Source organism: Sciurus carolinensis, chromosome 14, assembly GCF_902686445.1.
Source record: "Sciurus carolinensis chromosome 14, mSciCar1.2, whole genome shotgun sequence".
Taxonomy (NCBI): Eukaryota; Metazoa; Chordata; class Mammalia; order Rodentia; family Sciuridae; genus Sciurus; species Sciurus carolinensis.
Genome location: NC_062226.1, coordinates 2,134,173 through 2,161,231, shown reverse-complemented (window position 1 = coordinate 2,161,231; position 27,059 = coordinate 2,134,173). Strand labels below are relative to the sequence as shown.

At 63.6% G+C, this 27,059-nt stretch overlaps 2 protein-coding genes across 9 annotated transcripts in view; one reads left to right on the top strand and one right to left on the bottom strand.

Moving 5' to 3' along the window:
* Positions 1 to 4,326, top strand: part of Sardh (sarcosine dehydrogenase) — a 54,599-nt gene extending 50,273 nt beyond the window's left edge. For 6 of the 8 annotated variants that reach the window (XM_047524153.1, XM_047524154.1, XM_047524157.1 and 3 more), the window contains 4 exons: positions 274 to 442; positions 2,021 to 2,156; positions 3,277 to 3,491; positions 4,031 to 4,326. In XM_047524153.1, the coding sequence (XP_047380109.1) occupies positions 274 to 442; positions 2,021 to 2,156; positions 3,277 to 3,491; positions 4,031 to 4,049 (539 nt within the window). In that variant the 3' untranslated portion in view covers positions 4,050 to 4,326. The remainder of the gene's footprint in view (positions 1 to 273; positions 443 to 2,020; positions 2,157 to 3,276; positions 3,492 to 4,030) is intronic. The other 2 variants (XM_047524158.1, XM_047524155.1) reach the window with 1 other exon arrangement.
* A 4,006-nt stretch (positions 4,327 to 8,332) lies between these two features.
* On the bottom strand, positions 8,333 to 25,495 carry Dbh (dopamine beta-hydroxylase). The gene is made up of 12 exons (XM_047524161.1): positions 25,032 to 25,495; positions 22,721 to 22,867; positions 20,450 to 20,707; positions 19,519 to 19,695; positions 18,994 to 19,096; positions 15,239 to 15,405; positions 12,904 to 13,047; positions 12,507 to 12,545; positions 11,945 to 12,004; positions 9,561 to 9,688; positions 9,171 to 9,330; positions 8,333 to 8,834 (listed from the first exon to the last, which is right to left on the bottom strand). Exons 1-12 carry the CDS (start codon positions 25,377 to 25,379, stop codon positions 8,703 to 8,705), a joined length of 1,863 nt encoding a protein of 620 aa, XP_047380117.1. The 5' UTR covers positions 25,380 to 25,495; the 3' UTR covers positions 8,333 to 8,702.
* Between the last annotated feature and the right edge of the window lie 1,564 nt (positions 25,496 to 27,059).

The window sequence follows — 27,059 nt, the reverse complement described above, 5'->3', positions numbered from 1 at the left end:
TGGGGCTGCCCCAGCCCCCTTCCCATGCCACCCAGGGCCCCTGCCCAATGGGGCAGGGCATGGGGTGCCCCTAGGGTCCATCTGCTCCTGGAACTCATGCCAGAGGGCCAAGGGGAGGCTTCTGGAGTTGGGTTGCTCCCCACAGCCTGCCCTAGGGTTGCAGCCCAGGTCTCTAAGCAGCTCTGAGGGTGGGGATTGGGGCTGGGGTCTTGTGTCTGCTGAAGGGCTTGTGCCTCACCTCAGCAGGATGCTGACCCGGCTTCTCCTCCACAGGCTACCGGCACTGGCATGCGGACCTGAGGCCAGACGACAGCCCCCTGGAGGCGGGCTTGGCCTTCACCTGCAAGCTCAGGTCCGGTGTGCCCTTCCTGGGCCGCGAAGCTCTGGAGGAGCAGCGCCAGGTGGGCCTGCCCCGGCGCCTGGTGTGCCTCACCGTGGAGGAGTGAGTACCCGGGGCCTAGGAGGGCAACTGCCCAAGCCAGGGGCAGGTGCTCCCGCTGCCCAGAGCCTGGTGTGCCCCTTCCCTCGGGCGGCCGCCCTCTCCCAGAATGCCCATCACAGGTGAGGACACTGAGGCCCAGACACGCTCTGGTCAGGTCCCTGCTGGGACAAACCAGGTCAGTCTAGGCAGCCTCAGATGCCTCCAGAGCCAGGCAGGAGCAGGCGTGGTCAGCAGGGCCTGCAGGGACCCGGGGAGAGGAGGACATTAGGGGAGAAAGGCCCCGCCAGGCCCAGGCTCCCCTGGTGGTGCAGCCCAGCCCGGAGCCTTGCCTTGGAGCCAGGTCACCTGCTGCCGCCTTCCTCCCGAGGCCCTGTGATGGGACGAGGGGGACTGGCCCTCCCCTGTCCCCTCTTACATGTGAGGACCAAGGGTGCCGGGACAGGGGCTCTCGGCAGCGTGAAGGTGTGGCCCGCCTGCCGCGGGCCAGGTCCAGGAGCAGTCTGGGAGCTGGCCCAGCTTCTGCGTGGATTCCTGGCAGAGCTGGTTCTGGGCGCCTGGATCTCACCCGGGTTGGGTTATTACAGAGCAGGGTTAGTACCTCGTCCCCCAGGGCACCCGGGGGACCCGCAGGTCTCCAGGAAGCCGCAGCTTCTGCCTCTGTTGACATGGGCTGACAGCAAGTCCCAGAGGTGCTCCTGGTTTCTGGAGCTGCCAAAGTGTCAAGAGTGACGAGAGGCAGTGAGCAGAGGTGGGACTTGTCCTCCTGGGCCTCCTCCAGGCTCTCGTCAGACTGCGTCTCTCCGCGGGATGCTCCTCACCCCTGGGAGCTGCCCCGCTCTGGCCAAGGGGCCCTCACAGCAGGCTGGGTCCCCGAGCCCTCCCGACCCTCAGAAGCCAAGGCCTGGCCTCTGGCTCCAGGAGCAGCCTTGGGTGACACCTGCACCCTCAGGGGTTGCTGCCCTGAGCTGCAGCTCTGGGCCTCAGAGAGCAGGAAGGACCCTGCTGCCCTGCATGAGACCCTGGGCTGTTGGGAGCCTCTATGAGGCCATTGTTCTCCCAAGGAGAATAATGTTCAGGCTGAGGCCGGACACAGAAGTGGAGGTTTGTGCTCAGGCCTCCTCCTGTCCCCCCTCATCTCTTCGGCAGATGGGGCCAAGTGGTGTGTGGCCCCAGGTCACAGGCCCAGGAGCCTCCCAAAGCCGCCCTGCTGCTTCTTCTGCATAGCCTTTGAGATAACCGACCCCAAGGAGCAGTCTGCAGATGGGCACAGGGGGCCTGGGTGCTGGCATCTCTGTGAGTTTAGTTTACATTTTTTCGTCTTACATTTTGAATTTCCAAAAATTCTGAGCCTTTTCCCAGGGTGTGGGGCCTGCCCTGTCAGCACCACTTGACCCGGGCTGGACGTCGTGCTCTTTCCTCCGTTCCCTGGTAGGCGGTGCCAGAACATCCCAGGCCAGTGCCAGGCTGGCTGTGGGCATCCCTGCCCTGGGCACGGTTCAGCTTCCTGTTCTCCCCCAGGCCAGTGGACGTGTCTGCACTGGGGCCTGGGGTCCTAGCTGTCTCTAATGCTTCTTCCAGAAAAGTGCCCATGTTTGGCCTGGAGGCCATCTGGAGAAACGGACAGGTGGTGGGCCACGTCCGCAGGGCTGACTTCGGCTTCGCCGTGGACAAGACCATTGCCTACGGCTATATCCGAGACCCCAGCGGCCAGCCGGTGAGTCCTGGCCCTGGTCCTGCCTCCTCCTCACCCAGACGCTCCCTGATCCGCACACCCGCCGCAGAGCCCAGACGCCAGGCAGGACCAGGAGCTGTCCCAGCAGTTGGTCTCTGGGCTGAGTATCGGGGCTGCCCTGGATGGCCGGGAAGTCCCCTGGAGCCTCCCAGGAGGAAGGGCCGCCTCAGCCTTCTTTCCTCCTCTTCCTGGCCTTGGGCGTGGGGGTGCCAGTGAGCAGAGCCCCCTCTCCCCGTGGAGCATCCCAGGAGCAGGTCTGCCCACCCCAGGGTCAGAACCCCTGTGCCCAGCCCCAGAGGCGCCAGTGGGCTCTGGCCGCCAGCCGTCTGCCTGAGCCCCAACACTGAGAGCTGGCTGTGCACCACACCCGAGGGAAGTGGCAGGCCCGAGTGGCCACTCTGAGGAGGCGATGGCTGGCAGGACAGCTGCAGGCCTGGACACGGCTCCCATCTCCAGCCTCTGGGGCTCTGTGGTCACTCTGTGACCTGGGAGAAGTGGCTTCTCTGAGTCATTTTATCTGCAGCATGGGGACAGGCCCACCCTCCTCGGGGACCATTGTGTGGGTCCCCCTCTGCGTAGGACTTTATAAACTGTCTGTGACAAGGTGGCAGCATTGGTGATGTGACATCTGGGCCCCAGGGCCTTCTTGGACACTGGGAGACGGGAGCCTGGGAGCTGAGCAGAGGCCACTCCCGTGCCAGGGTGGATGGGTGGACAGGAGGCACCCCCGCCTTTTCTTCAAAAAAAAGCAGCACGAGCCCTTTCAGCCAAGCCAGGGACGGGGCAGCCCAAGTGAAGATCACCCCAGCCAGACAAGCCCCGGACCCTCGGGTGTCAGCCGGGCGGTGGGGGAGCCTCCATGATCAGGGCCAGCAGAGAGCTCAGTCCAGGGAGGTGGGAAACCCGGCAGATCAGAACCCCTGCCTGAGGGTTGGTGAGCGCGCCCCGCACACCCGTGTAATGCTGATTTCTCCCAAGGTGAGGTTCTGCGCCGAGGCGGGAGGGAGGCCCTGGAGGCGGGCACGAGTCGCAGCCCCTGGGGTACTCGTTAGTGGGAACTGTGCCAGCTCTGAACCACCTCTCCCGGAACACCTGCCTGCAGACCTTGGACAGCCACGGGTCCCCAGTCCCCCTGCCTGTGACCACTGGGGCAGCACAGAAGAGCCAGCCCATGGGGGCAGGTGCCCAGCTCCGGGGCGGCCTAGAGGCCTTGCCACTCCCGAAGCTCTGGTGGATAAACAGCACACTGGACTCTTTTCATCCAGGCCTGAGCGGCTGGAGAGATGAGGCTTACCTGCCTCCCAGAGCAGAGCCCAGGTGCCTCCCCCATAGCAGCAAAGAGTGTCCCATCATGCAGCTGCCCCAAGGCTGGACGCAACACTCTTGCCCACACCTCCAAAGAAGCAGCTGCTCTCAGACCAGCTGGCTCCCCAGGGCTCCGGGGAAGGCGGAGCAGGGCTGGGTTGGGAGGGTGCAGAGGCCAAGCTGTCCAGAAGGCTACCCATCCCTGCCCCTTAGGACCCGTCCGGCTGGCTGCCAGCCTCCTGTCCTGCTGTAGCTGGGAAACCGTCACATCCCTGTCCCCTGCGTTCCCCAGGAATCTGCAATGACTGGGGCAGGAGGCATGCTATCCTTTGGGACAGGATTGCTGGCTGCCAGACCTGGGCTTTGCTGGGCCCCAGGTGCTAACGTTCAACTCGGGGCACACAGGACGTGCCTCACCTGCTCTGGGCAGTGGGGAGACTTTGGACAGGGGCAGGTTTGCTGGGCAAGGGCCCCTCCTCTCCAGAGAGGCGGGTTTGTGCAAACCCTGTGCCACTCCTAACATGGGAGTGACCCTGGTCCCTTGCTCCTAGGTCTCACTGGACTTTGTGAAGAGTGGAGACTATGCTCTGGAGAGGATGGGGGTCACCTACACTGCCCAGGTCCACCTGAAATCTCCTTTTGACCCTGACAACAAGAGGGTGAAGGGGATCTACTGAGGGGCTGCAGGACAAGGCCACAGCTGCATAGGACTGACACCTGCCACCCTCGCCCATCGTCACTGGTTCCTGTGTCCCAAGAGCCTGGACCCCTGCCAGACGTGGGCCTTTCCCATCCTCAGCCCAACCCTGGCCTGATAAAATCCCCAAATCAGCAATGGAGAGAGCGACCAAGAGGCCTGTCCAGTGCTCACTGCCCAAAGGGTTGTGTTGGGTGTGGGGCTTGGGGACCATTGCTTTATCGGCCCAGGGGCGTCTTAGGAGGTGCAGAGTAAAACGTGGTGAGCCTGGTGTACGGGAGGCGAGTCAGCTCCACCTGTTCCAAGCTGGACTGACCTGCAGCGGGCAGCAGACCATCTGGCTGCAGGGTGGGGGATCAGGGCAGAGGAAGCAGCAGCGTTCGATTAGCAGTGTCTGCCATGGGCACTGGATGGACAGCAGAGATGTGTGCTGGTCCCAAGGCCAGGCCATTATGCAGGATGTTGCCTCTCAGATTGGGAACAAGAGGGGACTTGGAAAACTTCCTTGCCTTGACCTCCCATTTCTGTGGGTGGGAAGCTGCTCAGGGTCCCTGCCCGAGACATAGGGTGGCCTGTGACATGTGGTCTCACATCCGTCCCCCCCTCTCCTGTCCAGAAGGGCAGACTCAGCCATGCAGCCATCACAACGGGTCCAGGCTGAGTAGGAGCTGCCAGAATCCTCACTTCCAGGGCCCTTGTCCTGCTGCTGTGGACAAGGGCCTTTCCCGCCCTTGTCTTCCTGCTCACCCTGGCCCTGGTCCTGCCCACGCCCGCCCACACCATGCATGATATGGGCAACTCCCCTGCCCCTCCCCCCATGCCAGCCGCCTGTCAGGAGCCACCTGCCTCTCGGGCCCAGGGCGATGTCTGTGGCTTCCCTCCACGCGCCTGGTCCCCCTGCTCCGCCTAGCGCCCTGGTTTAGATCAGCAGGCTTTTGCGGCACCCAGGACCCAGCCAGGCGGGGGCAGGCTCACCAGGGGTCGGGCGTGGTCCCAGGGTGTGCCTGTGATAGGGCGGGGCCGACGCTCAGGGCACTGCTGAGCTGGGTCCCACCACCCGGGCAGCACAGGACGGGGAGCAGGCCGTCCTGGGCAGGGCCTCTGCCTTCCCCACACACTGAGTCGAGACGGCCACGCTCTTAAAAGTGAAGCCACAGGAGGACGTGTGGGTGTGGCCTCTGAAAAGCCAGTTTGGCCCCCTGGGTCGGGGAGGGGCCGTGCGTGAGAGCACGGTGGGCCTCTGCTCTCCCGCCATCCGGGAGGAAGGAACACTGCAGCCTCCCCGGCCTCGTGGGGCCAGGAGCCAGAGGGGAGAGGAGAGTCGGCGGCCCAGGTGGCTCGGCCTGCTTCCCAGGCCTGCGGTACGGCCAGGCCCCCTCCCTCTCCTGCCTGTCCTTGGGAGAGGGCCCAGGATGAGGGAGGTGGGAGCGGGTCCAGTCCAGCGTGTCTCCCCTGGGCTGCAGCTGAAAACACCTTCCTGGGCCTCCCCCTCTTCTGCCTCCTTACCGAGAGGGTCCCAGCCCTCCTCAAGGGCTCTGGGTGGCTGCTGGAGGGCGGCCATGGCGAATCTCCTCCCAAGCTCACCCTCTCCATCCAGAGGGTCCCTGCGGTGTCATGGCCCCCAGGTGCCACTCCGGTGGACCGCAGGACCCACGCCCCCTCCCTCCGAGTGGGCTCCGAGGCTCAGCCTTCCTTAGCACCAGCCTCATCTGGAATCTACTTTTTAAAGACTTTCTGGGGAAACAGCATCTCGACCCCTACGTGGCTGAGCCCCGCCCGCCAGGAGTCTCAGGACTGTTGTTTTGAAGGTGCTTGAACTGAGGAGGAGGGGCGGGTCTCCGCACCCTCCCTCGGCCCACCTGGGCGTCCAGCACTCTAGGCTTGGAGGCTCCTGGGCAGACCTCTTCCTGCTCAGCCCTCCTGCTGGCTCCAGTCTGGCTGTCCTCGTCCAGCTCCCTGTCCCCAAGCAAGAAGCTTGTGTCGAAGGGGACAAGCCGCTGGCAGGAGTGAGGTGCCCGACTCCCCTGTTGGGACGGAAACCTCGGAAGCAGAGTGTACGGGCCACTTCCAGCTGCCTCCCCCCCAGTGCATCCCAGACTCCTCAGGGGCAGGGCTAGCACAGGGCCACCTCCTCCAACACAGCTGACAGAGGCAGGGAAAGCCTCTGGCAAAGGAGAGGCTGTGGCAGCGGTGGAGCAAGTCTTCACGTGCAAAGGCCCTGGGATCTGACCTGCTATGTGACCTCACTGCTCATGTGTCTGGGGGCAGCCCCTCCCAGCTTGGGCCTGAGGGAGCAGGCAGAGGTGGGCGCCCAGCGCCCCGGGGCTTAGATTCTCCCACTCCGCTGCGGGGAGGGGTGAGGGCCACCAGGGACTCAGGGGCTGTTGAGGGTTGGGGGCTCAGGAGTCCATCAGCTGCCCATCTGCACAGGCACCTGGAAGCCTGTGGGGCATTTCAGGGGTCCGTGGCTGGGCCTGCTCAGGGGCCTGAAGGGGCCCGGTTGGGAGGCCCTGATGGGGCCTGGCACCCCTGGAGCTCGGCTAGCCTGGGGCGAATCCTCCAGAACCCTCCTGGGCAGCAGGCCGCCCTGTGGCTACCTGTCCCGTGCGTGGTGGGGACCACAGTCGCTGCTGTCCTGGAGCAGGAGCCCAAGGGCGCATCTCGGGTCCCGCCTCTGCCATTTGATTGACAGGGAATGAAGCTTCGGTGGGTCCCCGGGCGGCTGCCAGGTGGCATGGCCTCCGGGGACCTACTCAGGCAGGCATGCCTGCCCCAGCTGCAGTCTGGGGACACCATGCCTGCCACCGCGGCTCTCAACACCGGGCTGGGGTGTGCACAGAGCACCCTGGTGCTTTGGCGCTTCCCAACGGACACACCATATCGCCCTAGCAGGCGGGGCTCCATGGGAGACCCAACCCAGAGAGGGAAAGCAACAGACCTAGGGCTACACAGCAGAGGTAAGATGGGAACATGGGCTGCTGGACTCAGCTGGGCCCTTTCCAATAGTTCAGGAGATGGTTCCTCATCTGCCAGGGGAGCAGGCGGAGCAGCCTGGGTGGAGCCGGTGAGCAGGCAGAGCAGCTCTCAACCGGGCATGGGTCTCTGGCACTGGCCCAGGCTGCAGAGCCGGAGCCCCACAGTGCCCCGGGGAAGCGTGGCGGGCTGCGTGGGAGAGGAGGGGCCTGTGTGTCCGAGGTGTCGGGGTGTCGGAGGTTCTGGGACCAGGCGGATCACGCCTGCAGTCCTCTGGGGCGAGCGGCAGAGCCAGGCCCTTCTCTGCATCCCTCGTAGGGCCCTTGGGACTTGGAGGGCCAGTGGCCCTGTGTCTGGAGTGTCCCTTCACCAGAGCTCTGAAGCCAGCTCCTGCGGGAGCCGTGCCCCACCTGTCACCAGCTGTGTGATGACGCTGGGCGGCTCCCCAGTGCTGCGGGGCCTGGCGTTTTGCAGTGACCTCGGCCCCTGACTTATGGCCGCCAGGAGCTGTGATTTACACACAGCCGTCCGGAGGCACGAGCGCCCTGTAATGGAGTGCCGCACCAAGGGCAGGCGGCCGCTGCGCTGCTGCCCGTGGAGGCCCTGGCCATCCATCACCCCCGCCCCGGAGGCCGGCCGCGTTTTGCTGAGCTGACTGAACAGAGCCTTCAAGGAGTTGAGCTTGACCTCAAACTCGAAGCCGCACAGAGCGGACACTGAACCAGACAGGCCTGAGGCCAGCTGCCCCCCGCCCCCGAGGAAATGCCCGGCTCCAGTCAGGGGTGGAAGCCTCGGGGCCCTGTGTCCCCATGCAGCCAGTGATCCCTGGGCGGAGCTCATTCTCCCATCAACCAGCACGCAGTTGCTCCAGTTTACAGACGAGGAGACCGAGGGTCAGGAGGTGACACGGCCCCTGGGGTCTCACTGAGTGGTGGAAGCAGGCTCTCGGCAGGCCTGGTTCCGTTCCCCAAGGGGCGCGCACCCGGATGCTGGCTCCGGTGCTGCCTCGCCTTCGGGGGTGAGACGGTTGTTGGGCCTTCCCTTTGGGTGGGTGGAAATGTCTATTTACTCTACAGTGGAGCAATTTCCCCGCGCAAACCCCTAACGAGCTAATGCCTGTCCTGCCTGTCCTGCCGTTGGCAGGGAAGCCACCCACTGGGACACAGGAGCCGCTCTGCAGGGAGATGTTTAGTAGCGCTGACGCAGTATGCTGACGCAGTACACAGACACCAACCGCCTGCCAGGACGGTGGGGCGGGGGCCACGGGGTCGCAGGGCTGTCCCGGAGGCGGGCGGGGCGGATCCTGACACTGGGTCAGCAGGGGGTGGACGTGTGTCCAGTCCAGGGCAGGTCGACAGGGAGCCTCTGGGCCGTGCAGGCATCTCGGGGGAGGAGGCTGGCGTGGTCCAGGGTCTCAGGTGGGGCCCAGTCTCCGTCCAACCCCTGCGCCCGGGCACCCGGCGCTGCACTGGGTGTGCCCTGGGATCTTCAAGCATGGGGCTGCAGAGTCGATTCGCGGGACGCTGGGAGGTGGGGTGGAGGGCCGGGCCCTCTCAGCCTCTGCCGTGGCCAATGGTGACCACCGTGGGGCCGGCGGGGCTCTGGGCCCCGCGGGTGGGGCAGTGGGGGGCGGGCTCTTCCAGGGTGGAGACGATCTGGGGCAGCGGCTGCAGGTCCCACTCCCCCTGCGAGGAAGGCAGGGCTGGTGAGGCTGGAGGCTGGCGGGCTCCTCCCTGGCCCGTCCCAGTGGCCTCTGTCCTCACCGCCAACCCCTCTTCCTCCGAGCTGCCCCGTGGGGTGCCCCAGGCTGTGTCCTGTATCTGAGGCTCGGCAGGCGGCTCCCACCCCAGCACCAAGCCGCCTCGGAGGTTGCCCTGCCCTCCTGGCTGGGCTGCCGTCTCCTGCCATTTGTCTGGCCTGTCCCCTGGTCCTGTCCTCCGTCCACCCTGTGGTGCTTCATGGTGGCTGTCTGGGGTCCTCTGGGCCACCACTGGGCAGGGGCAGGCGGGCGGGCTGCCCACCTGGAAGCGGACGGCGGAGGACTTGTTGCAGTGCATGGCGATGGGGGCCCAGCCGTACAGCGCCCTGAGCACCTGGCGGCTGAAGGAGTTCCAGGGCACGGAGGCAAACTGCTGTGGGACCGTGGCCTGCCGGCAGGTGCACACATCCTCGCTGGTGAACCTGCGGGGACAGTGCGCGGATGTCTGGGGAGCCTGGCAGGCACAGGTGAGGCCCCCGGGGGCCGCATGCCACCCGCTCCCCAGCCCAGCATCATGGCCCTTCCCCGCTGGCAGGGGCTGGTCCTGGCCTGCCTGGGGACTCTGCTGCAGGGACTCAGCCTGGTCCTCCCTCATCCTGACCCACAGGCCCAGGGTCCCCACGGCGGTCCTGGGGTGGGGCTGGGCACTCGCCTGTTGACCAGGTGGAAGTACTTCTGCAGGAAGCCGGGGTCCACCGCGCTCTTGCACAGCTCCAGCTGGGTCTGGGGGTAGTAGTGCGCGTAGTTGACACACATCTCCTCCAGGATCCCAAAGCCACCCTGCAAGTCGCGGGAGCCCGTCAGCCACTGTCACCCGAGATGCGGCCACCAGGGTCCCTTGAGCACGTGCCCCAGTGTCTGCACCTGCCGGCAGCACGGCGTGCGCAGCGCTCCCCACCCCATGGAGCAGGGGGCAAGGTCCCCGCCCCACGGACTCCCTGCCATGGCAGGGCAGGGACCAACAGGCCAGGTGAAAGGGCAGGGCCACCTGGCTACTGCTGTGCCCGCTCATGGCTGCAGATCCTGGGTCTCCGGGAGGACGAGGGGCAGCCCTGTGCTGGCTTCAAAGTCCCTGCAGTTGAATGGCAGCCAGAGCTGTCCCTGGGGTCTCTGGCGAGGACAGCAAGGGAGGCCACCCTTCACACTGCCAACAGCCACTGTCCATCGGTCACCCTGCAGCTTGGTTCTGACAGTAGCCAGAGGCCTCACATGGCCTCCAGCGGCCTGGCCCCCACCTGCAAGGCTCTGCCTCTGGACACTCACTGTTCATCGCACAAAGAGCTCCCGGCTTAGAGCACGTGAGGCTGCCTGGCCCAAGATGGCCGGCCCCCATTGGGGCAGCCCTCGCCGTGCCTGCTGGCTGGCGGCTCAGGGTCCCGCCAGGCTCAGCAGGGGGACGTTTCTGGGGGAGGCGCCACGCCCGCTGCCGATGTTAGGAACTGAGGCCTGCCCCAGAGCAGGCGGCTGCCTCCAAACCAGGGGCCTGCAGATCTCCTGGCCCCCAAGGGTGGCCACGGACAGAGAAGTTGTCACCCAGACCCAGAAGGAGCAAGGTGGGTTGACGAGCATCGCAGCCTCAACACCCTGGGGGTAGACTGGGCGCAGGCTCGCAGCTCATGACCTCGGAGGACCGTCTTCATCTTTGCTCTCTGAGCCCCCGTGGCCCCCTGGGTGGTGCCGACTCCTGCTTGGAGGGGCTGTGACGCTGAGGAGGAGGTGGAGATGGCCATCAGTCAGCCACCCGTGAGCACACCACGGCAAGGTGCCACGGCCCGGGAACAGACCATGGCAAAGCCGGCTGTGCCGGATCCCCGCACACCACAGACGGACCTGGAACTCTGCTGGAGCAGGACACCAGGTCCCGCGGGTGGCGGTCACCCAGGCCCGTTCACAGGACCTGTCCAGACCAGAGGCAAAGGCAGACAGAGGCGCCAGGGCTGGGGGCCTGCAGGTGGCGGCTCGGGGCTGGGTCTCTCCCCGCCTGGAGAGTTCCTCACGCTGCTTGTGGGCAGGTGCGGTGTCAGGGCTGAATGGAGAGCCACTGGACCACAGGCCTTAAAGGAGTGAGCTGTGCGCGTGGGGATCACAGTTCCACACTCCAGGAAGCCATCGAAGACAACGCGGCCGACAGTCAAGGCCCCACAGAGGTGGGCAGGATGCACTTTGCTGCACCAGGATGCACAGCAGAGTCCCGGGGCGCAGGTGCCGGGCGGGACGCCAGCCGAGCCTGGTCCACCCAGAAGCTCGCAAGTCACAGATGAGCCCTGGGTGCTGCCGTGACAAAGCGGGCTGCCCAGCAGAGGCTGTGCTCCCGCTGCAGTCTTCTGTCACCTGCACCCCTGGCCTCGAGGGGCCCTTCACAGCGGTGCCCCTCCTTCGGCCGTCCCAGCCCTGCCGTCTCCGGCACCCACGCCGCCCGAGCCCCATCCGTGTGCCCGCCCCCTCTGCCGGCACCTTCCGACCCATCTTGGCTGGCACGCTGCCCGCTGCCTGAGGCCTCGCCCCTCTCCCGGGCCAGCTCCCCCCGGGCCCCGTGGGATGCACGTTGGTGGTGAGACTTGGAGCACCTCTCTGCTTTCCCATCTCTCCGTAAAGCTGCCGGGGCTTGGTCCCCTGGTGGACTTGGCCCCACAGGGACTCCCAGCTCCTCCCCACGCCAGCCCAGTGCTGGGCACACAGGTGCCAATACATGGCCTCTGTGGTGACTCTCAGGCTTGAGCTGGCAGCAGAGTGGCCAGTGGAGCTTGTGAAGGACAGAGAGCTGGCGTCAGCACCACATTCCCTGCTCAAAGGGGCTGGTGCAGCCCGAGGTTCACCCTGCCAGCAAATCCCCAGGGCTGTTGAAGCCACAGGCCTGGGGACCAGACTGAGAGTGGCCAGCTGAATGGTGGAGGGAAGGAGGGACACCCACTGCCCTCCAGCAGCCCACCCTCCAGCGAGGAGTTGGGACTGGCCTGGGGGAACGTGTGGGGAAGCCTGAGCAGGCATCCCGGCCCCACCTGCCCCTGGAGGCCAGCCAGAGGGGCGCAGACTCACCACAGTGGCCAGCTTCCTGTCTTCCGTGTTGTATGTGCAAGAAGTGATGAGCACGTCCCCCTGGAACAGGCCAGGGACAGGTCAGCACCTCCCGGGAGGAGCGCCGTCCCGGGTGAGTCGGTGTGCCACCCAAGTCCACCACGAGGACGTCCACCATGAGGCTGCCCCCAGGGTGCAACCCGAGTGCCCCTTGGGTGCCGGCGCTTGGGCCGTGGGCCATGGGCAGGGCCTGGCCCGGTGGCGTGCGTGTTGGCTGGACACGTCACAGCCCACGTTCCCGCTGGGCCCGGGCTTCCCTCGGGGGTTTCCAGGGGTGCTCCCTCAATGCCCTCGCCTCTGCTTGAGGCTCTGGACCTGGGGTTCCGCTGAGCAGGCTGGAGGACTCATCCCACTGCCCTCAGGTCCCCTTCTGGTGCCCTACACGCAGCACTGTGAATCCCACGGAGGGGCCCTGGTCTGGTGCTACCCCCAGCCCTCTGTCCTGCTCTGGGGTTCCCTTCTCCACTGCCATTTGTCCCCCCGCCCCCGCTCCAGGGAAAGACCCACCCCACCGGGCACTCACCGGGTGGACAGACACCACCTTCTTCAACATGCGGATCTCCTGGCATGGGGAATAAGGGGGACATCAGAGGGCCTGGGCCTCCCCTGGTCACCTGTTCTCCTCCCCCCAAAGTTGGTTTCCAGGACCCTCGGGAGTCAGCTCTGCCCTGGCCTCCCTGGGGCCACCAAGACTGGCTAAGTGTGGGCTGCGGTCAGCAGGGATGCAGCTGGAACCAGAGGCAGCGGTACCAGATAATGCCATGTAAGGAGCTGTCCTGCCTGAGCCTCGTGGGCTGGCAGGACCCACTGCTGAGGCCACCCCAGGTGGACACCACGGGGCGACGGCCCAAACGCCTCCGCATGGCGCCTGCCCGAGGCCAGGGAAGGCGGGCGTCTGAGCGGCCTGGGTGGGGGCCTACCTGGAAGTGGGGGCTGTAGTGATTGTCCCTGTTCACCACCTCCTTCTCCCGGCCGCCCCGGGCCAGCACGGTGACCACCTTCCTCCCCGTCAGATGTGTGTGGAGCTGAGAGGCGAAGATGTGAATCCCCGAAGGAGGCAGGGCCTGCAGGGCGGGAGGGGCAGTCAGGGTGGACAGTGGTCCTACGGGGGAGGGGACGGTGCTCTCGGCTTCCTGAGGCTTCCACGGCGTCTGTCCCAGGTTGGTCATCGGTCTTGCTGCCACTGGCCACGGTCCCTGCCCTTCTCATCAGTGAGACCTTGTCTGCTTACTGTGCTCTGAGCTCTGGGGACCCTCAAGGCCACACTGGGGACGATGAGGGGCTCCTGGGCTCTCAACGACCCTTGGGCCTCCTGACGCTGTCCACTGGCTAGAGCTGCCGGCCTGTACCAGGGGCAGGAAGGGACCGGCTTTCTGGGAAGGACAGTCCCAACTGGACACCTTTCCTGGTTTGCCTGCTCGGCTACGGGTGTCTGGACCACAGGCTCGGGTACAGGCTCATGGCCCTCAGCGTCCACCTGGAGAGACTGGACAGAGCGCTCCATGGACCAGGCTCCAGGGAATCGTCTACAGAGACGAGATTTTCCCAGAGAGCCCGTTGTTACGAGGGGAAGAACAGGAAGCTGGCCCCTTCCCGGGGGACACGGCTGGCAGGCCGCCTTCCTGAGGCTGGGCTGCCGTCTCCAGGGCCGAGGGGTCCAAGGGACCACCGCCCTCCACACTGGGCAAGACTGCAGGTCACTTCTGCCCAGCGAACCCTGAGGAGGTGACGCCCACCCCAGGTCCAAGGGCCTTTTACAGAGAGGTGAGGGAATGCCGCCCGGAGGACGTGCATGACCGGCGCGTGACGGCGCCTCACCCCACTGATCCAGGGCCCGAGCGCAGCCCGTGAGTCTCTGCAGCGTGGGGACAGCTGGCCCAGGCTCAGGGACCTGGTGCCCCGCGAGGGGCACAGCCCGGTCCTCAGCCCACAGCGAGGAGACCAGTGGGAAGGGGCTCAACGCACGTCGCAGACCTGCCTTTCCACCTCACGCGGCCGCGGGCTCCCCAGCCTCCGCGGGTTCAGTCTCCTCCTTTGTGAAAGGGACCCTGCCGGTCACCAGGAAGCAGGGCCCATGAGAACACGTCTGCAATGTTTACGGCAGACTATGAAGTGACACCCCGTCATCCAGAGAGCCCCAGAAAACAGGGGTGAGAAGGACGCAGGGAAGCCCTGCCAGGCCGGGAGCACAGCCTTGGGGAAAGAAGAGCAGCAGCCACGAGGGCAGGCCGGGCCTCAGCCTGCGAGTGCCGGGGGACGCTGGCCTCCGCCCACGTGGCCGGAAGACATTCGAGGCATCGACAACCTGATGGTGGGGAAGGCCGCTTCTGCGTGGCCTCTCCCAGGTGCGTTCTGACAGCCGGGCGGGTCTAAACCCCCAACCAGACCTTTCCCCGTGCCCAGGGCTCCCTGGCAGCATCTCTGGGGTAAGGAGCCCCCAGCCCAGACACCAGGCTCAGTCCAACAGGGCCGGCCCCGAGGAGGCAGGCCAGGAAGTTTGGACCCGGCTGCAGGAGCGCCTGCCCCCATTGCAGCAGGTCTGTGCCGGGCACACCCAGGGCCCCGTGCAAGGCACCTGTGGCACCAGGCTGCCTCCCAGCCCCACTCTGGTTAAGTTCCTAAAGAAACCTCACACCGGGTGGTGCTACCCAGAGGTTGAAAGGCAAGTCCCAGGACCAGGTAGTCAATCTGTAAATTACCATAAACTTCTCAACATGGTGGGTTTCTTTGCTTTTCTTTCTGGATCGAACCAACCAGGGGTGCTTAACCACTGAACCATGCCCCAAGTTTTTTATTCTTTATCTTGGGACAGGGTCTTGCTAAGTTGCTTAGTGCCTCGTTCAATTGCTGAGACTGGCTTTGAACTCTTGATCCTCCTGTCCCAGCCTCCTGAGCCACTGGGATCAGTATGTTTTTTTAAAGGCAAAACAAGACTACATTCCCGTGGCCTCTAGGGCATGAGGAAATATACAGGAGAAAGTCCAGGAGGGCACCAGGAGCTGGAAGGGCTGCAGAGAGCCTGTCCTCAGGACATCACCTGCTTTCCTAGTGGTGAGCTCCTGTGGGCCTCCTCATGGAAGGAAAGCGTACTTCAAAGGGCAGCTCCTGGAAGTCAGGCACCCGGGCCTGTGCCGACTGAGCCCTGTTAGCACTGGAGAGGAGGCACCAACGTGTGGACAGCCTCGGAATGGGGTCTGGGAGCCTCCTCCCTGGCAGCCCTCCCTGGCACCCTGGGGCAGGCCCACTGCTGCTCACCAGTTGGGTGCACTTGTCCGTGCAGTAGCCGGTCAGGACGAAGGTGGTCTCCTGCGGGGGGATGGCCATCACGGGCGTGTACACCAGGCCCAGCTCCATGATCCCCGCGTCGAAGCGCCGCAGCGTGGGGGTATAGTACAGGCGGATGCCAGAGGAGTCGTGCCGGCCTGGAGAAGAGGGCGTGTGGGCAGAGGCCGCGGCAGCTGCACACACACTGCCCCAGGACCTCAGCCGCCCTCGGGAGGCGGAGCCACCACCCCTCGCCTGCTGCCCCTGCCAGGCCTTCGTTCCCACTCCTGTGGACCCAGGGGTCGGAGAATCAGGCCAGCGCACACGCGTGACACTGTGTATACTGAGCTGGCATTCCTACAGCGCTGTCCGAACGCCGCAGGCAGGCGACGGGTGGGCAGTGCGGCTGCCGGGGGCAGCCTGGGCAGGCCCGGGTCAGCGTGAGTGCGAGGGCCGCCTGTCTCCTGCACCTGCCTCTCCTCCGGCTGGCCGAGGGTGTCCGGAGCGGGAGCCTGGGCCAGGCGGGCCGTGCCCAGTTCCAGCCTCGCTGGGTCAACAGGGCTCTGTGCTCCCTCTGGCCTTGGCTCACAGGCCAGGGCCTCTTCCAAATGAGACCCGGTGCTTCTGCCCGTCCTGGAGGCGCTGAGTCTCAGATTGGATCGCCTGCACTTGCGGGTCCTCCCTGCAGCCTGAGGGCTGGCGAGTCTCTGGGCTCCCTGGAAAGGTGTCCCAGCCACCACAGGAGCTGGTGGGCAGGGGCCCGCGGATGCTGGACCCACAGGAGCAGCCACAGGCTGCGTGTCCTCCAGTGCCCGCACTCCCCCTCCGGAGGCGGCGTGCCGGCGAGCGGTCAGTGACGGGCCTCGCTCTTGGCTTCGTGGGGGCTGACCACACCACGGCCCTGGACACTCGCTAGGAATAGAGGTGGGCAGGAGAGGCCACACTGCCTGGGGCTGGTGCCCCTCAGTGTGTGGGGAAAAGGGAGGTGACACGGATGGGGTGCTCTGTGTCACGGACATGTCTCCTCATGAGCATCCAGTGAAGAGCCACACTGGAAGTTCCAGTCAGGGGAGGGACCAACAGGCCAGAAGCAGCTTGGGACAGCCTCAGCCTGGTGGCCAGCACCAGCCCCGGGCAGCCCTGGGCAGTCTGTGGCTTCTCCTTCTCAGCCTTCTGCTGGTCCCTTCTTCCAATGCTGTTCCTGGACGTGCTTTTGGACAAAAGGAACCAGGACAGAGTGGGGTAGGGCCACTGTCTCCCAGGACCAGTCCCTGTGGACACAATCCTGTCCCTTGGTGTGAGTCATTGTCCCACGTCCACACAAGGAAACAGGACAGAGCCTGCATGGAAGATCCTGGCAGGGCTGGGACCAGAGCCCAGGGCTGGCTGCGGGGGCAGGTGAAGCTGAGGCCACCCCTCTGCTGTCTTCGTCCCTCCCACGCATACCCCAAGCCAAACTGCAGCTGCGCTGATCACATCAAAGGGAAGGAACTAGTTAAAATTCAGATGGGGATTAAATAATGAGATAATTGTGGGATTTTGATATTTATAGAAAAAGCAGCCCATCTCGAGACTTATAGGGTGACAGGAACATCCTTATGTTTGGCAAAGGATCCATAAATACAACCAGATAATCAGGAAGAGACAGACTTCCCTGATGCTTAAGGAGTTTCTGAAAATCCATTTGCTTTCAGGTTTTAAATGAGCAATAAATCCTGTATCATGCTAAGGCCTGAGCCGCGTGTGCTCCTCTGTGCGCGCTGTAGATAACTCCAGGGGTGGCAGAAAGCCCTGCGTGTGCAGCTGGGACGACAGCCACTGGCAGCTTGGACCGTGCACAGCCCCCGGCCACATCCAGCTGGGAGCGTCAGGGCATGGATGTTCCCCAGCCTCACAGCCCTTATCTACCAGGCTATTTCTGTTCCTCACTTGCACAAATAAAAATAAGTGTCATTCAGAGAGAAAGGGATGGGGAGAGAGGGAGAGGCACTACATATGGTGGAAGACGCCAGCACCACAGAGAGGAGGAGAGATGTTCAGTTTCTGACTTGGTGTTAATGGTATTCCCATCCTAGAGACCGACTCTGCTGGTCCCACCTTCAGGCACAGGGCGATCAAGCAGATCCCACCCTCTCCCCCCAGCTCTGCCCACCACACTGCAGCCAGCTGTGTGTTCCTTGGGCATGCTCTCTGTCCATCAGTCTCCCTGTCAATGAGCAGGGCCTTCCCTCTCTGGAATGAAGCACTCGGCAGCTTCCCTCGTGGAGATTCTCCCCATAAAGCAAGACCCATGTAGAACACCTCAAAGCCACACCCACACGTGGACCTCGTCCTCCTGGGCATCTTTGCACTGGACCTGTGCCTCCCAGGTGTGTGAGCGTGCGTGCGTGTGTGCGAGCCTGTCGTGTCTCCTCCCAGAAGCTCCTTGAGGGTGTCCTGCTGACCCCGAGGCTCGGCTCTGACACAGGCCCTCATGCACGTCAGGCCCTCCAAACACTGATGGAGTTAGAACACATCCTCTGCTCCTCCTAGTGTGGACCAGGGGAACAGGAAGGGGGCAGACAGGCGTGGTCCTGGCCCAGGCTCCTCTGAGCAAATTTGGACAACGTGGGCTGCTCTCCGAAGCCACAGAAGGAAGCGAGCTGGCAAAGAACTCGATCCTGCACTGTCCCTGCCTGGCGGGATGACCATGGCGGGTCCCCTCCCTTCTCTGGTCCACCCCGTAAGCTGGGGGATGTGATCCCACCTGGCCTACCCCCAGGGGCCACAAGGACTTGTCTCCAGGATTGTAGAGGGGCTGAGAAGCCCTGCCTAGGCCGTCCCTGCCCCCACACAGCCGCCGCACACAGCTAATCAAGTCTGCCCGCTGGGCCAGGAGCAGAACCCCAGGCTTGGCACCCCTCACCCTGCTCACGGCAATGGGGAGCCCTCCAGCAAGCCCCCTGGCCCTCCCTGGTGTGTGCACATGGACACTCGCTCCCACACTGCGTTTCGAGAAGCACAGGGAAGAACAGTCAGAAAGGCCCCCAGGGGACCAGGACCCTGCCCCAAGCACGGCCCTGGAGGCGGTGCCTCCCAGTCATCAGGCTGACAGAGGGGGCATCGGGGGGTCTGGCAGGGTCATTGGTGGCCCTGGGGTGGCCTGTCACCTTGCCATGCCCAGGTGCCCCATCTTGGCCCAGACTGTTCTGGAGAGGCCAGGGCCATAGTCCGTGGGTGCCAGCAAGACCCCAGTAACAGTGGCAGTCAGGGACGAGGGGTGGCTGATGGTCTGAGTCAACTCTGACTCAAGGTCGACCCCCCCAGGGCCCCGCTCCTGCCTCTCCCTGCTGGCCCTGAAGGCTGGACATGTGCTGGCACCCCAAATAGCCTCCTGCTCTGGCTGGTTCTGTGCAGGAAGGAGGGGTCTCTGTGGGCTCAGCTGGCTCTCACTGGCATCCCAGTGACCCGTCCTCAGGAGGCAGCCTTGGAACCAGGCCAGCCTCCAGGCTGGGGCACGGCCAGACCTCCTGGCCTCTTGTCCCTGCACCTCGGGTCCTCGGTTTCCTCATCGGCACAGTGGGGTTGAAGACACTGCCTGGCCTAGGTCCCTGGCCCAGTGCCATCTGGAGGGCAGAGGGCCTGGGGCAGGGCTGCGTGTGTAGCCACAGGCCACGCCGCCAGGGGTCCTTGGGGCGGGTGCCCTGCTGAGCGTGCTGCCCATGCTGAGCGGCTCCCGTGGACGCTGGCCAGCCGGGCACTCCTACCTTGGATCTGCAGTGGGTTGTGGTAGTGAACCTCCAGGCGGAGGAACCTGGAGGACCCCGGACCCCCAAATGCAAGGCCAGCTTCCTCGGGGTAGTAGAACGCCTGTGGGTGGGGAGGACAGTCAGAGGGAGGAGGCCCCCACGCTGGGGTCCGAGCTGGGTGGTGGCATGGGTGGGGCCCTGGATTAGAGTGACACTTGCCTCCTGCCATTGACGCTCTGGAGAGACCCTGCCTTGCCTCCTGGGGTCACACTGTGCCCACCCCATCCCAGTGGGCAAGCAAGGTCCGCCCCACGCTCACGGAGCGCTTTGGTTTCCATGTAAGAGTACGGAGGCCTGGAGGAAGCTTCCCGGCCCGAGGACGGGGGCTGCTCTGGGGCTCACCCTCCCCGGTGGCCTCAGGTGCACCCTGAGCAGCCCCTTCTTGGGGTCTTACTCTGCCAGTGCCATTGGGAAACCCGAGGTGCAGGGAGTTGGGGCCCTGGCGCAGGGAGCCCCGGGCCGCTGGGCTGGATGGACCCTCACCTTGGCGCCCAGGGCCCAGGCGGCCAGCACGTGGCGGCAGAAGTTGAGACGCTCAGGCTTCATCTTGGAGTCGCAGGGCCCGTTGAAGTGGGGGAAGCTCTCAAAGGCCGCTGCGCACTGGAAGACCTCCATGTGGTGCACCAGGGCCTCATTGCCCTCCGTGATGACCGGCTCGTACTGCAGAGGGACAGGCTGCTCTGAGCCCACCGGGCCCTACACCACCCACCTGCTCTCCTGCCCACTGGGGTGGTGGCTGCCCTCCACAGGCCTCCACCTGCCCGCCTGTGGAATGGGAGGGATGGACGGGACAACACCCAGGACCATGTCCAGAGCCTGAGGGAAGAACGCGGGACCCACATGAACCGCTTCCTGACCGGGGTAGAGAGGAGCCGTCCTCAGGTGCAGCCCTGCTGCTCCACTGGCAGTCAGGGGTCCCCAGAGGAGCACCCGCACCCAGGACAACGGCACAGCCGGCCACTCCCTGCACGAGACTGGACACGCCTTTCCAGCTGCATTTCCTCTAGCAGAAACAGGAGGGAGCGATACACAAGGTTGGGGACCACAGCGATGACGTCCCTAGCCACCCCCAAACAGGCAAGTGGTCCATTCTGGTTCCCGTTGTCCTGACTTTGCTGAACCCTTTGTGGAGGACTGAGTTCTGAGTACTTAGTCATGAGGGGGAGTTGGCCTGGCACACAGAGAGAGATGGACAGTAGCTCCAGTCCAAAGGGCAGATGCAGAAATCAAGGACCTGATTTATTGGTTCCAGGCACTCAGAGGCCCAGGGATAGGGGACGAGCAGGTGACAGGTGACAGAGAAGACAACTACTGCCACAGGCCCGGGCACTGAGAGGCACTGGCTCAGCAGGACACAGCACAGGCCAGGGACTGCTGAGGCCCGCGTGAGGCGGAGGGGCTGGCCCCCACATACCATGATGATGTGGTGCCGGGAGAAGTCCCGGGGCAGCTCCGTGATGTAGCACCAGTACGTGGTCTCCTGGGCAGGGATCAGGACGTCAGGGGCACGGATCTCCATGGTGTCTGTGTCCGAGGGCACTGCTGGGACGGGCACTTCAGCCTTCAGGAGCTGTGCCCGCTGCAGCCCTGTCTGCAGGCCCGAGGTGTTGATGGCCTCCAGTGACTGGAAGGGCTCCTCCAGGATCCCGTAGACCAGGTGGACGGTGCCATCCTGCAGCCCAGACAGGGCCCAGTTGATTGCCCACTGAGAGCCCCCAGCTTCCTGCCTAGCCACACTTACCAGCTGGCATGATTCACTCTGGGCCCTGCAACTGGGGGTCCTTCCAGGCAGTGACAGCCTGGTCGGGCTACCCCAGAACCTCCTGCCTGTGCCATGCACCACATGGAGCCTGCCCTTCTGAATGCCTTCTACCTACACTCAGAAGGGAGAGCGACTCAGACTGCCCCTTTGCCCCCTGCTTGATTAATGCGTGCAAATAGACAAATACAGAATCTAAGAAGACAACAGCCCGAGGTCTGCCAGGTGAGGGGACTGAGGCCAGAGGCGTGGGGCGTCTACCGAGGAGCACTGCAGGGATCAGCAGAGACAGGCAACAGAGAAGGTGGCTGCCTTCCGCACAGCCGGGGGTGGGGAGCCGCGGGAGGTGAGGCCACTGCTGGAGGTGTGGAGCTACAGGACTTGTTTGCCCAGCTGGTCTCAGTCTTGCTTTGTCCCTCCTCCTCCGGATGCCCCTGTTTCTCCCTGCTGGAGTGGAAATCTCACCCTGTGCCTTTACATGGATACGTGTAACTCGCCTTTGATTTTTACAGGAGCTCATGCTGAAAGCTTGCCTTGAGTCTCAGAGACTTTGGACTTGGACTTTGGGGCAATACTAAAACTCTTAAAACTATGGGGGAACTCTTGAAATGGACTAAATGCATTTTGCATTGTGAGACAGGCGTGAGCTTTTGGGGGCCAAGGGCAGAATATTATGGTTTAGATATGAGGTGTCCTCCAAAAAGCTCAAGTGGGAGACAATGCAAGGAAGCTTGGAGGCTGGAGAGCCTCAACCCAGGCAGAACATTACTCCTCTGACAGGATTACCTGGGAGGTGATTGTGGGCCCACAGGGTGGGGCTGGAGGAGGCAGGTCACTGGGGGCCGGCCTTTGGGATTTATAGGTTGTCCTTGTTGAGCGGAGCTCTGTCTCTGCTTCTTGGTGAACATGTCCTGACCTGCCCTCCCCTGCTACATACTTCTGCCACGATGTCCTGCCTCACCTGGAGCCCAAGGAATGGAGCCAGCTACCCATGGACTGAGACCTCTGAAACTGGGAGCCTCCAGCTAACCCTTCCCTCCCCAAACTGTTCTCATCAGGCCTTTGGGTCACAGCAGCGGGAAAGCTGACTAAAACAGCCTGTGCTGCAGTCCAGCCTGCCCTTGCCCGATCTCTCCTCGATCCTGCTCTGGCTCACCACCAAGACCGATGCTCCCCGCACCGTCCAGCATGACGCAGCGGCCCCTTCCCCAGGAACTGCAAGGAACGTCTCCTTCAATGGCACGAAGCCGCTCCACATTATCACTCAGCTACCTCTGTACGTTGAGACCAGGCACCAATGCCAGCCACTCCCCTGCCATCCCGAAGGGTTGCACAGGACGGTGGACAGCAAAGTGGCCTAGCAAGTCAAAAGGGTCTCGTCCTCAGGGGCTCGGAGGATTGTTTTTACCTGACGGGGGCCCTTGGAGCAGCAGCAGCGTGAGGCATGCATAGTATCTGAGCTCTGCCTCCTGGCCCTCGACTCTCTGCCCTCAGGTCGAGTCCAGGATCATGCTGTCCCCATCTCTTTTGTGCATGGGCAAACAGAGGTCCAGAGGAGAAAGGGACCTGCCTGGATCTACAGCAAGTTGTCAGCAGAGAGGGGCTTTCTAGAATCCTACTTGAGTGGATGGGCCAGAGAGACACCCCAGGTGCAAGATCTCATCCCAGTCTGAGAGTCTATGGCAAGACCCATGTCTAGAAAGCGTGTCCCCAAAACCTGTCCCCAAAGAGCTGCTTCTTTGAGGGCTCTGTAGCTGCCAGCAGAGCAGGACCCCCCGCACAGCCTCGACCTACCCGGGGGCTGCTGGCCCCCTGCTGGCTTTCTGCAGTGCGTAACGGCCCAGGCCCAGACAGGAGGCAGAGCTAGCAGCCTGAGCCTGGGGTGCAGGTGTGGTCCAGGTAGCCTAAGGGCTAGGGCCTCCCTACCTCAATGAGGTAGTCCTTGGGGTCACAGGTGCCAAAGGGTCTCTTGAAGAGCAGGGACAGGCCGTCAGGGGTCCCCTCTGCCTGCAGTAGCTGGTAGTCCTGCTGGGCATCCAGGTGGATCTGCCCCTTCTGGTCACTCCAGGCATCCTGCAGAAACAAGTTCAGGGCTGATCAGAAAGGAGCTGACCCGCTGGGCAGAGAGCAGCCCGCTGCCTTCCCTGGCAGATCCGAGGGGCACACTTGCAGGGCTGGGAGCCGCTGTGCCCACTTCCCACTCCGTGAGGTACCTCACCCACTTTCTTTCTTTCCTTTGTAGGTCACACCCAGGGCTTCATGCATGCTAGGCAAGTGTGAGTCTGCCACTCAGTCACAACCCTGGTCCCCACGACCACTTTCTAAGTCAGCTTCTGTCTGGGGACATTGGGGCTGAGCCCCACTGCCACCTACTCTTTCTACGGCCCTGAACTGGGACTATCAAATGCTACCCAAGTCCTGCTGCCTGAGATTCAGGTTCCTGGGCCTCGGGTGAGACCCAGGGATCTGTATTGTTAAGAAAGTGCCTGAGGCTTCCCACGGGGCACATCACCAGGGTCTCCCACCCCTCTAGGAGGGGAGCATCTTAGGAAAAGAAAGTCCAGTGCGATGGGGAGAAGGAGAGGGACCGGGTGGGGCCTTTAAGGTGGCACTCATTCCAGGTGCCTGCCTTCCACTCAGGTGAGCCTGAGAGCAGGTGCCACCTTAAATACTGCGGCTGAGGCATCTTAAACCTCACACAAGCCACAGCCTGGCCTGGAGCAGGTGGACTGAGGCCCAGGGAGGAAGGAGTCAGGTTGCCCTTTCCCAGGACAGCTCCTAGAACCTGGGTCACTGACCCCACCTTCCCTCCCCCATTGCTTCCCCTGCCCTGGGCTCCAAGGCTCAGGAACACACCATGGGCTCCAGGCCAGAGCAGGGGACAGCAGTGCACCTGGGAGAAGCTCTCTCTGGAGCAGGCCTCTCTCTGGATTCAAGAAGACCACCGGCCCTCTGCCAGAAGGAGTGTGGTTGTTTCTTTTAAATCCCACACCCAGGGCTATAACATGTTTCTTCATTTCCTTGAGAGGAAGGAAGGAAGGGAGGAAGGGAGAAGGGAGGAAAGAGGGAGGGAAGGAGAGCGGGAGGGAGGGATCTTGCAGCTTTCTCTAGGGGACAGCGGCAGTGACACTGCTGTGGTAGGACCTCTCCTGTGGTAGGCAGAGGCTGGAACCGCTGAGGCAGGAGGGGCACCAAGTCTCCCTTTGGCTTCCACGGGAATTTGTTGTGCAACTTAACCTTGAGGTCGGTGGAGAGGGGAGTCACCTGGCGCCCCCGCAGCTGGGAAATGCCCACCCGCGCTGCTCCCCAGCAAGGAGCAGTGCTCTCGGACTTGGGGGAGGCTCTGCTGCTCCTCCAGAGAGCTTGTGGCTCAGAGCAGGCTGTGACCTGGGGCCACCGTGCAGCCCAGCTCCTCCCTGAGCAAAGGGCTCCAGCTGGCCTCAGCTGTGCAGGGGCAGAGGGGCTGGGGCTGGGTTGCGGGTGGAGCTAGCCCAGCTCAGGGGTCAGCCAGCAGTGACCCCCCAGCTGCCAGAGGCGCTGTGGAAGCCAGAGCGGGAGCTGGCTGTGCAGCTCAGATCCAGAGGGTGCTCTGCCTGGAGAAGGAACAGTGGCCCACCCGTGCCGAGGTCCCGGAGCCAGCTGGGCTTGTCTGCAGAGGTCGGTCCGTCCTCTGGCAGCCCCCCTTCCTCTGGTGACCCCTGCAGCCTGTTGGGGCCCCCGTGGCCACTCCAGTTTGAAGGAGGAGTGTTCCCTTCTGCCACCCTTGAAAGCAAGAGTGGAGGTGACTTTTGAGGAGTTGGTGCCAAGAGCCAGAGCCGGGCCTTGGAGGGCTCCCCTGGGGCAGAGATCACCTGCACCTGTTCCCCTGCACGCTGGTGTGCGCGCACTGCTGTGCCAGCATCTGCCGCGCCCGGCCCAGGTGCGCGCGTGGGGTGCGCTCAGTGCGGCCTGGGGCTGGCTGTGGTGGGCAGCCCCTCCGGGTGCAGCCACTCCCCTTGGGAGGCTGTTCCCATTATTTGGGGTGTGCAGCCACAGACCATGGGGAGCATCCCTTCCCCATTTCATCCTCAAGTCAGTGTCCCCACAATACCTCAGCTGGGGACACAGGCCCAGCCAGATCAGAGGGAGCCCAAGCACCTCAGAGGTCCTCTGCTGGATCAAGCGGGAGCGCCCAGGAAGGAGGCCAGGGGCCGCTGGGGAGGGAGTGGTCGAAAGCCAGGAAGGAGCGAAGACCTACCGCAAAGTAGGAGCTGACCCCGTCCGTCCACAGCACGACCAGGTCGGCGTTCTCCAGCTCTCCACGGTCCGACATCCCGAACAAGACCCCAGCCTTGAGCCCCCGCACCAGGAGCTGGAAGTGGACAACCTCCTGGACGTAACTGACGTTCCATGAGAGCTCCAGGGTCCCCTCTGGGTCCAGGGGGATGTGGTAGGGAAAGGGGCTCTCTGGGGGCGCAGAGCCCTGCAGCGCGGCCACTAGAATGACCAGAAAGATGGCCACCGCTGTGCCGTACATGGAGGCCGCCTCCCGCACACTGGGGCCGGGGATGCTGGCCCAGCGACTCTGGCGGCTGGAGTCCTGCATGGCTGGGGTGAGCTTGCCAGCCCCACCTGGCCATTTATGCCCCAGCCCCTGTGGGGGTGGGCCCAGGCCACACGGGTAATCACATTTGTCTGGTGGGAATTCAATTGTCCTGGTGGCCCTCCCACCAGCCTGTGCCCCAGGCCAAACACTTTGCCTCCACAGTCCCCTAATTGGCGCTAATGACACATGGACATCATCAGTGGGAATCGAAGCCGACCAGCTGATGTTCTTCTGAAACATCCTGAAGAACTGTCCAGAAAGCAGCTCCTCCCTGTGGCCACAGGCCTGTGGAGGCCTTTTAGCTGGGAACCACTGACCACCTTGCAGGCCGTCTGGTCCCATCCAACTCTGGACGAGCAGATGGAGGTGACCAGTGAGTGATGGGCCCTGGCTGCTGGAGTCCTGGCCCAGCGGACTGTGCCTTCCCCCAGTCCTGGAGGGTGGACCGATTTCAAACTAAAAATAGAGACAATCCCCAAATAGTCTGTGTTGAGGCGCTCTCCGTGGCCGGCTGTGCCCACTTTGTCTCCTGTCCCCACCGGCTCCAGCTGGCGGCATGGCTGCCCAGGAGGGGGTGCCTCCCTGGGGGCAGATTGGCGTGGGGTGTGGTGCTGGGGAAGGCAGCACAGGTGCCTCTCTGGGCAGATGGAGAGGGAGGTGCCTGGGGGATGGGTGGACAGCAGGGGACAGAAAAGGAGAGTGAGGGACAGATCTGCTCTTCTCTGGAGCTCCCAAGCCCACGCCTTCCTCTGACTAGAGCAGACCTGGCCTGATTCTGCTCCCTCTCAGGCCAGCTGGCTCTTTCCTATGCCAACCACAGGGCCCTTGCACAAATCTGCCCAGGTCCCAATGTCAGCCCCCCTGCTGACCTGGCTCAGTCCTGTCCCCCTCGAGCAGAGTGACTGGGCACACGCTGTCACTCCAGGAAGTTCTGCTTAACCTGCTGCTGCCTGCCCCCTGCACTGGACTGGGGTGGTAGGTGTTTCCAACCAGACCATAACCCCACCCCCACTTCTTTCCCCTCCTGTTTCCCCTCTTTGGAGAGCAAAGAGTCCAACCTTAGGGACACATTAGTGTCACAGCCCCTAAGTGTAAATCCTCAAACATTCCCCAGGGTAAGGCCAGTTGGGCCATGAGCTCAGGTCCTTGCGTGCATGTGAAATTTGGAGAAGGTTCTAGACTTCCCCTGGGGAAGCTGCAGGGAACCATGGGCACAGGCACAGCAAGGCGGGACACGGGCCCCAGGGCCAGCAGGTGCCCTTCTGCACAGGCAGGCGACTGAGCCCCGGCGAGCCCTTCGGCCATCTGGTGGGCAGCGGGGTCTCCTGGTCTTCCTGGTCTTCCTCCCGGGTTGGAGCCCTGGCAGGGATCCTTCGAGGCCCTCTGAGCCCCCACTGGGCACTCCTGGAGGGGCCTTCCCCGTGGGAGCCTCTGCCCACCGGGAGGTGAGGAGGCTGACCACCGAGGGCTAGTGCTCCCTGCAGCTCCCGCCAGCCCAGCAAGGCAAAACAAGAGGACGGATCAACAGTTGCTGAGCTCAGAGGAGGGAAGTCTCGTGCAGCTCTTAGTAAACAGCAGAGTGCCTCACACACACGTTTATTTTTAACAGGATCCAAAAGCCGTGCTTTCTCCAGCTCAGAACGGGTTGACAGAAATGATTCAGCTGATTTCAGAAGTAAC

Excerpts from the sequence above, each read along its gene's own strand:
- Dbh (XM_047524161.1), bottom strand. The coding sequence starts at position 25,379 with ATGCAGGACTCCAGCCGCCAGAGTCGCTGGGCCAGCATCCCCGGCCCC. Across the intron at positions 19,097-19,518 it reads CCTGGGCCCTGGGCGCCAAG|GCGTTCTACTACCCCGAGGA; the intron begins GTGAGGGTCCAT and ends CCCCACCCACAG. Across the intron at positions 8,835-9,170 it reads CCTCCGCCGTCCGCTTCCAG|GGGGAGTGGGACCTGCAGCC; the intron begins GTGGGCAGCCCG and ends CCTTCCTCGCAG.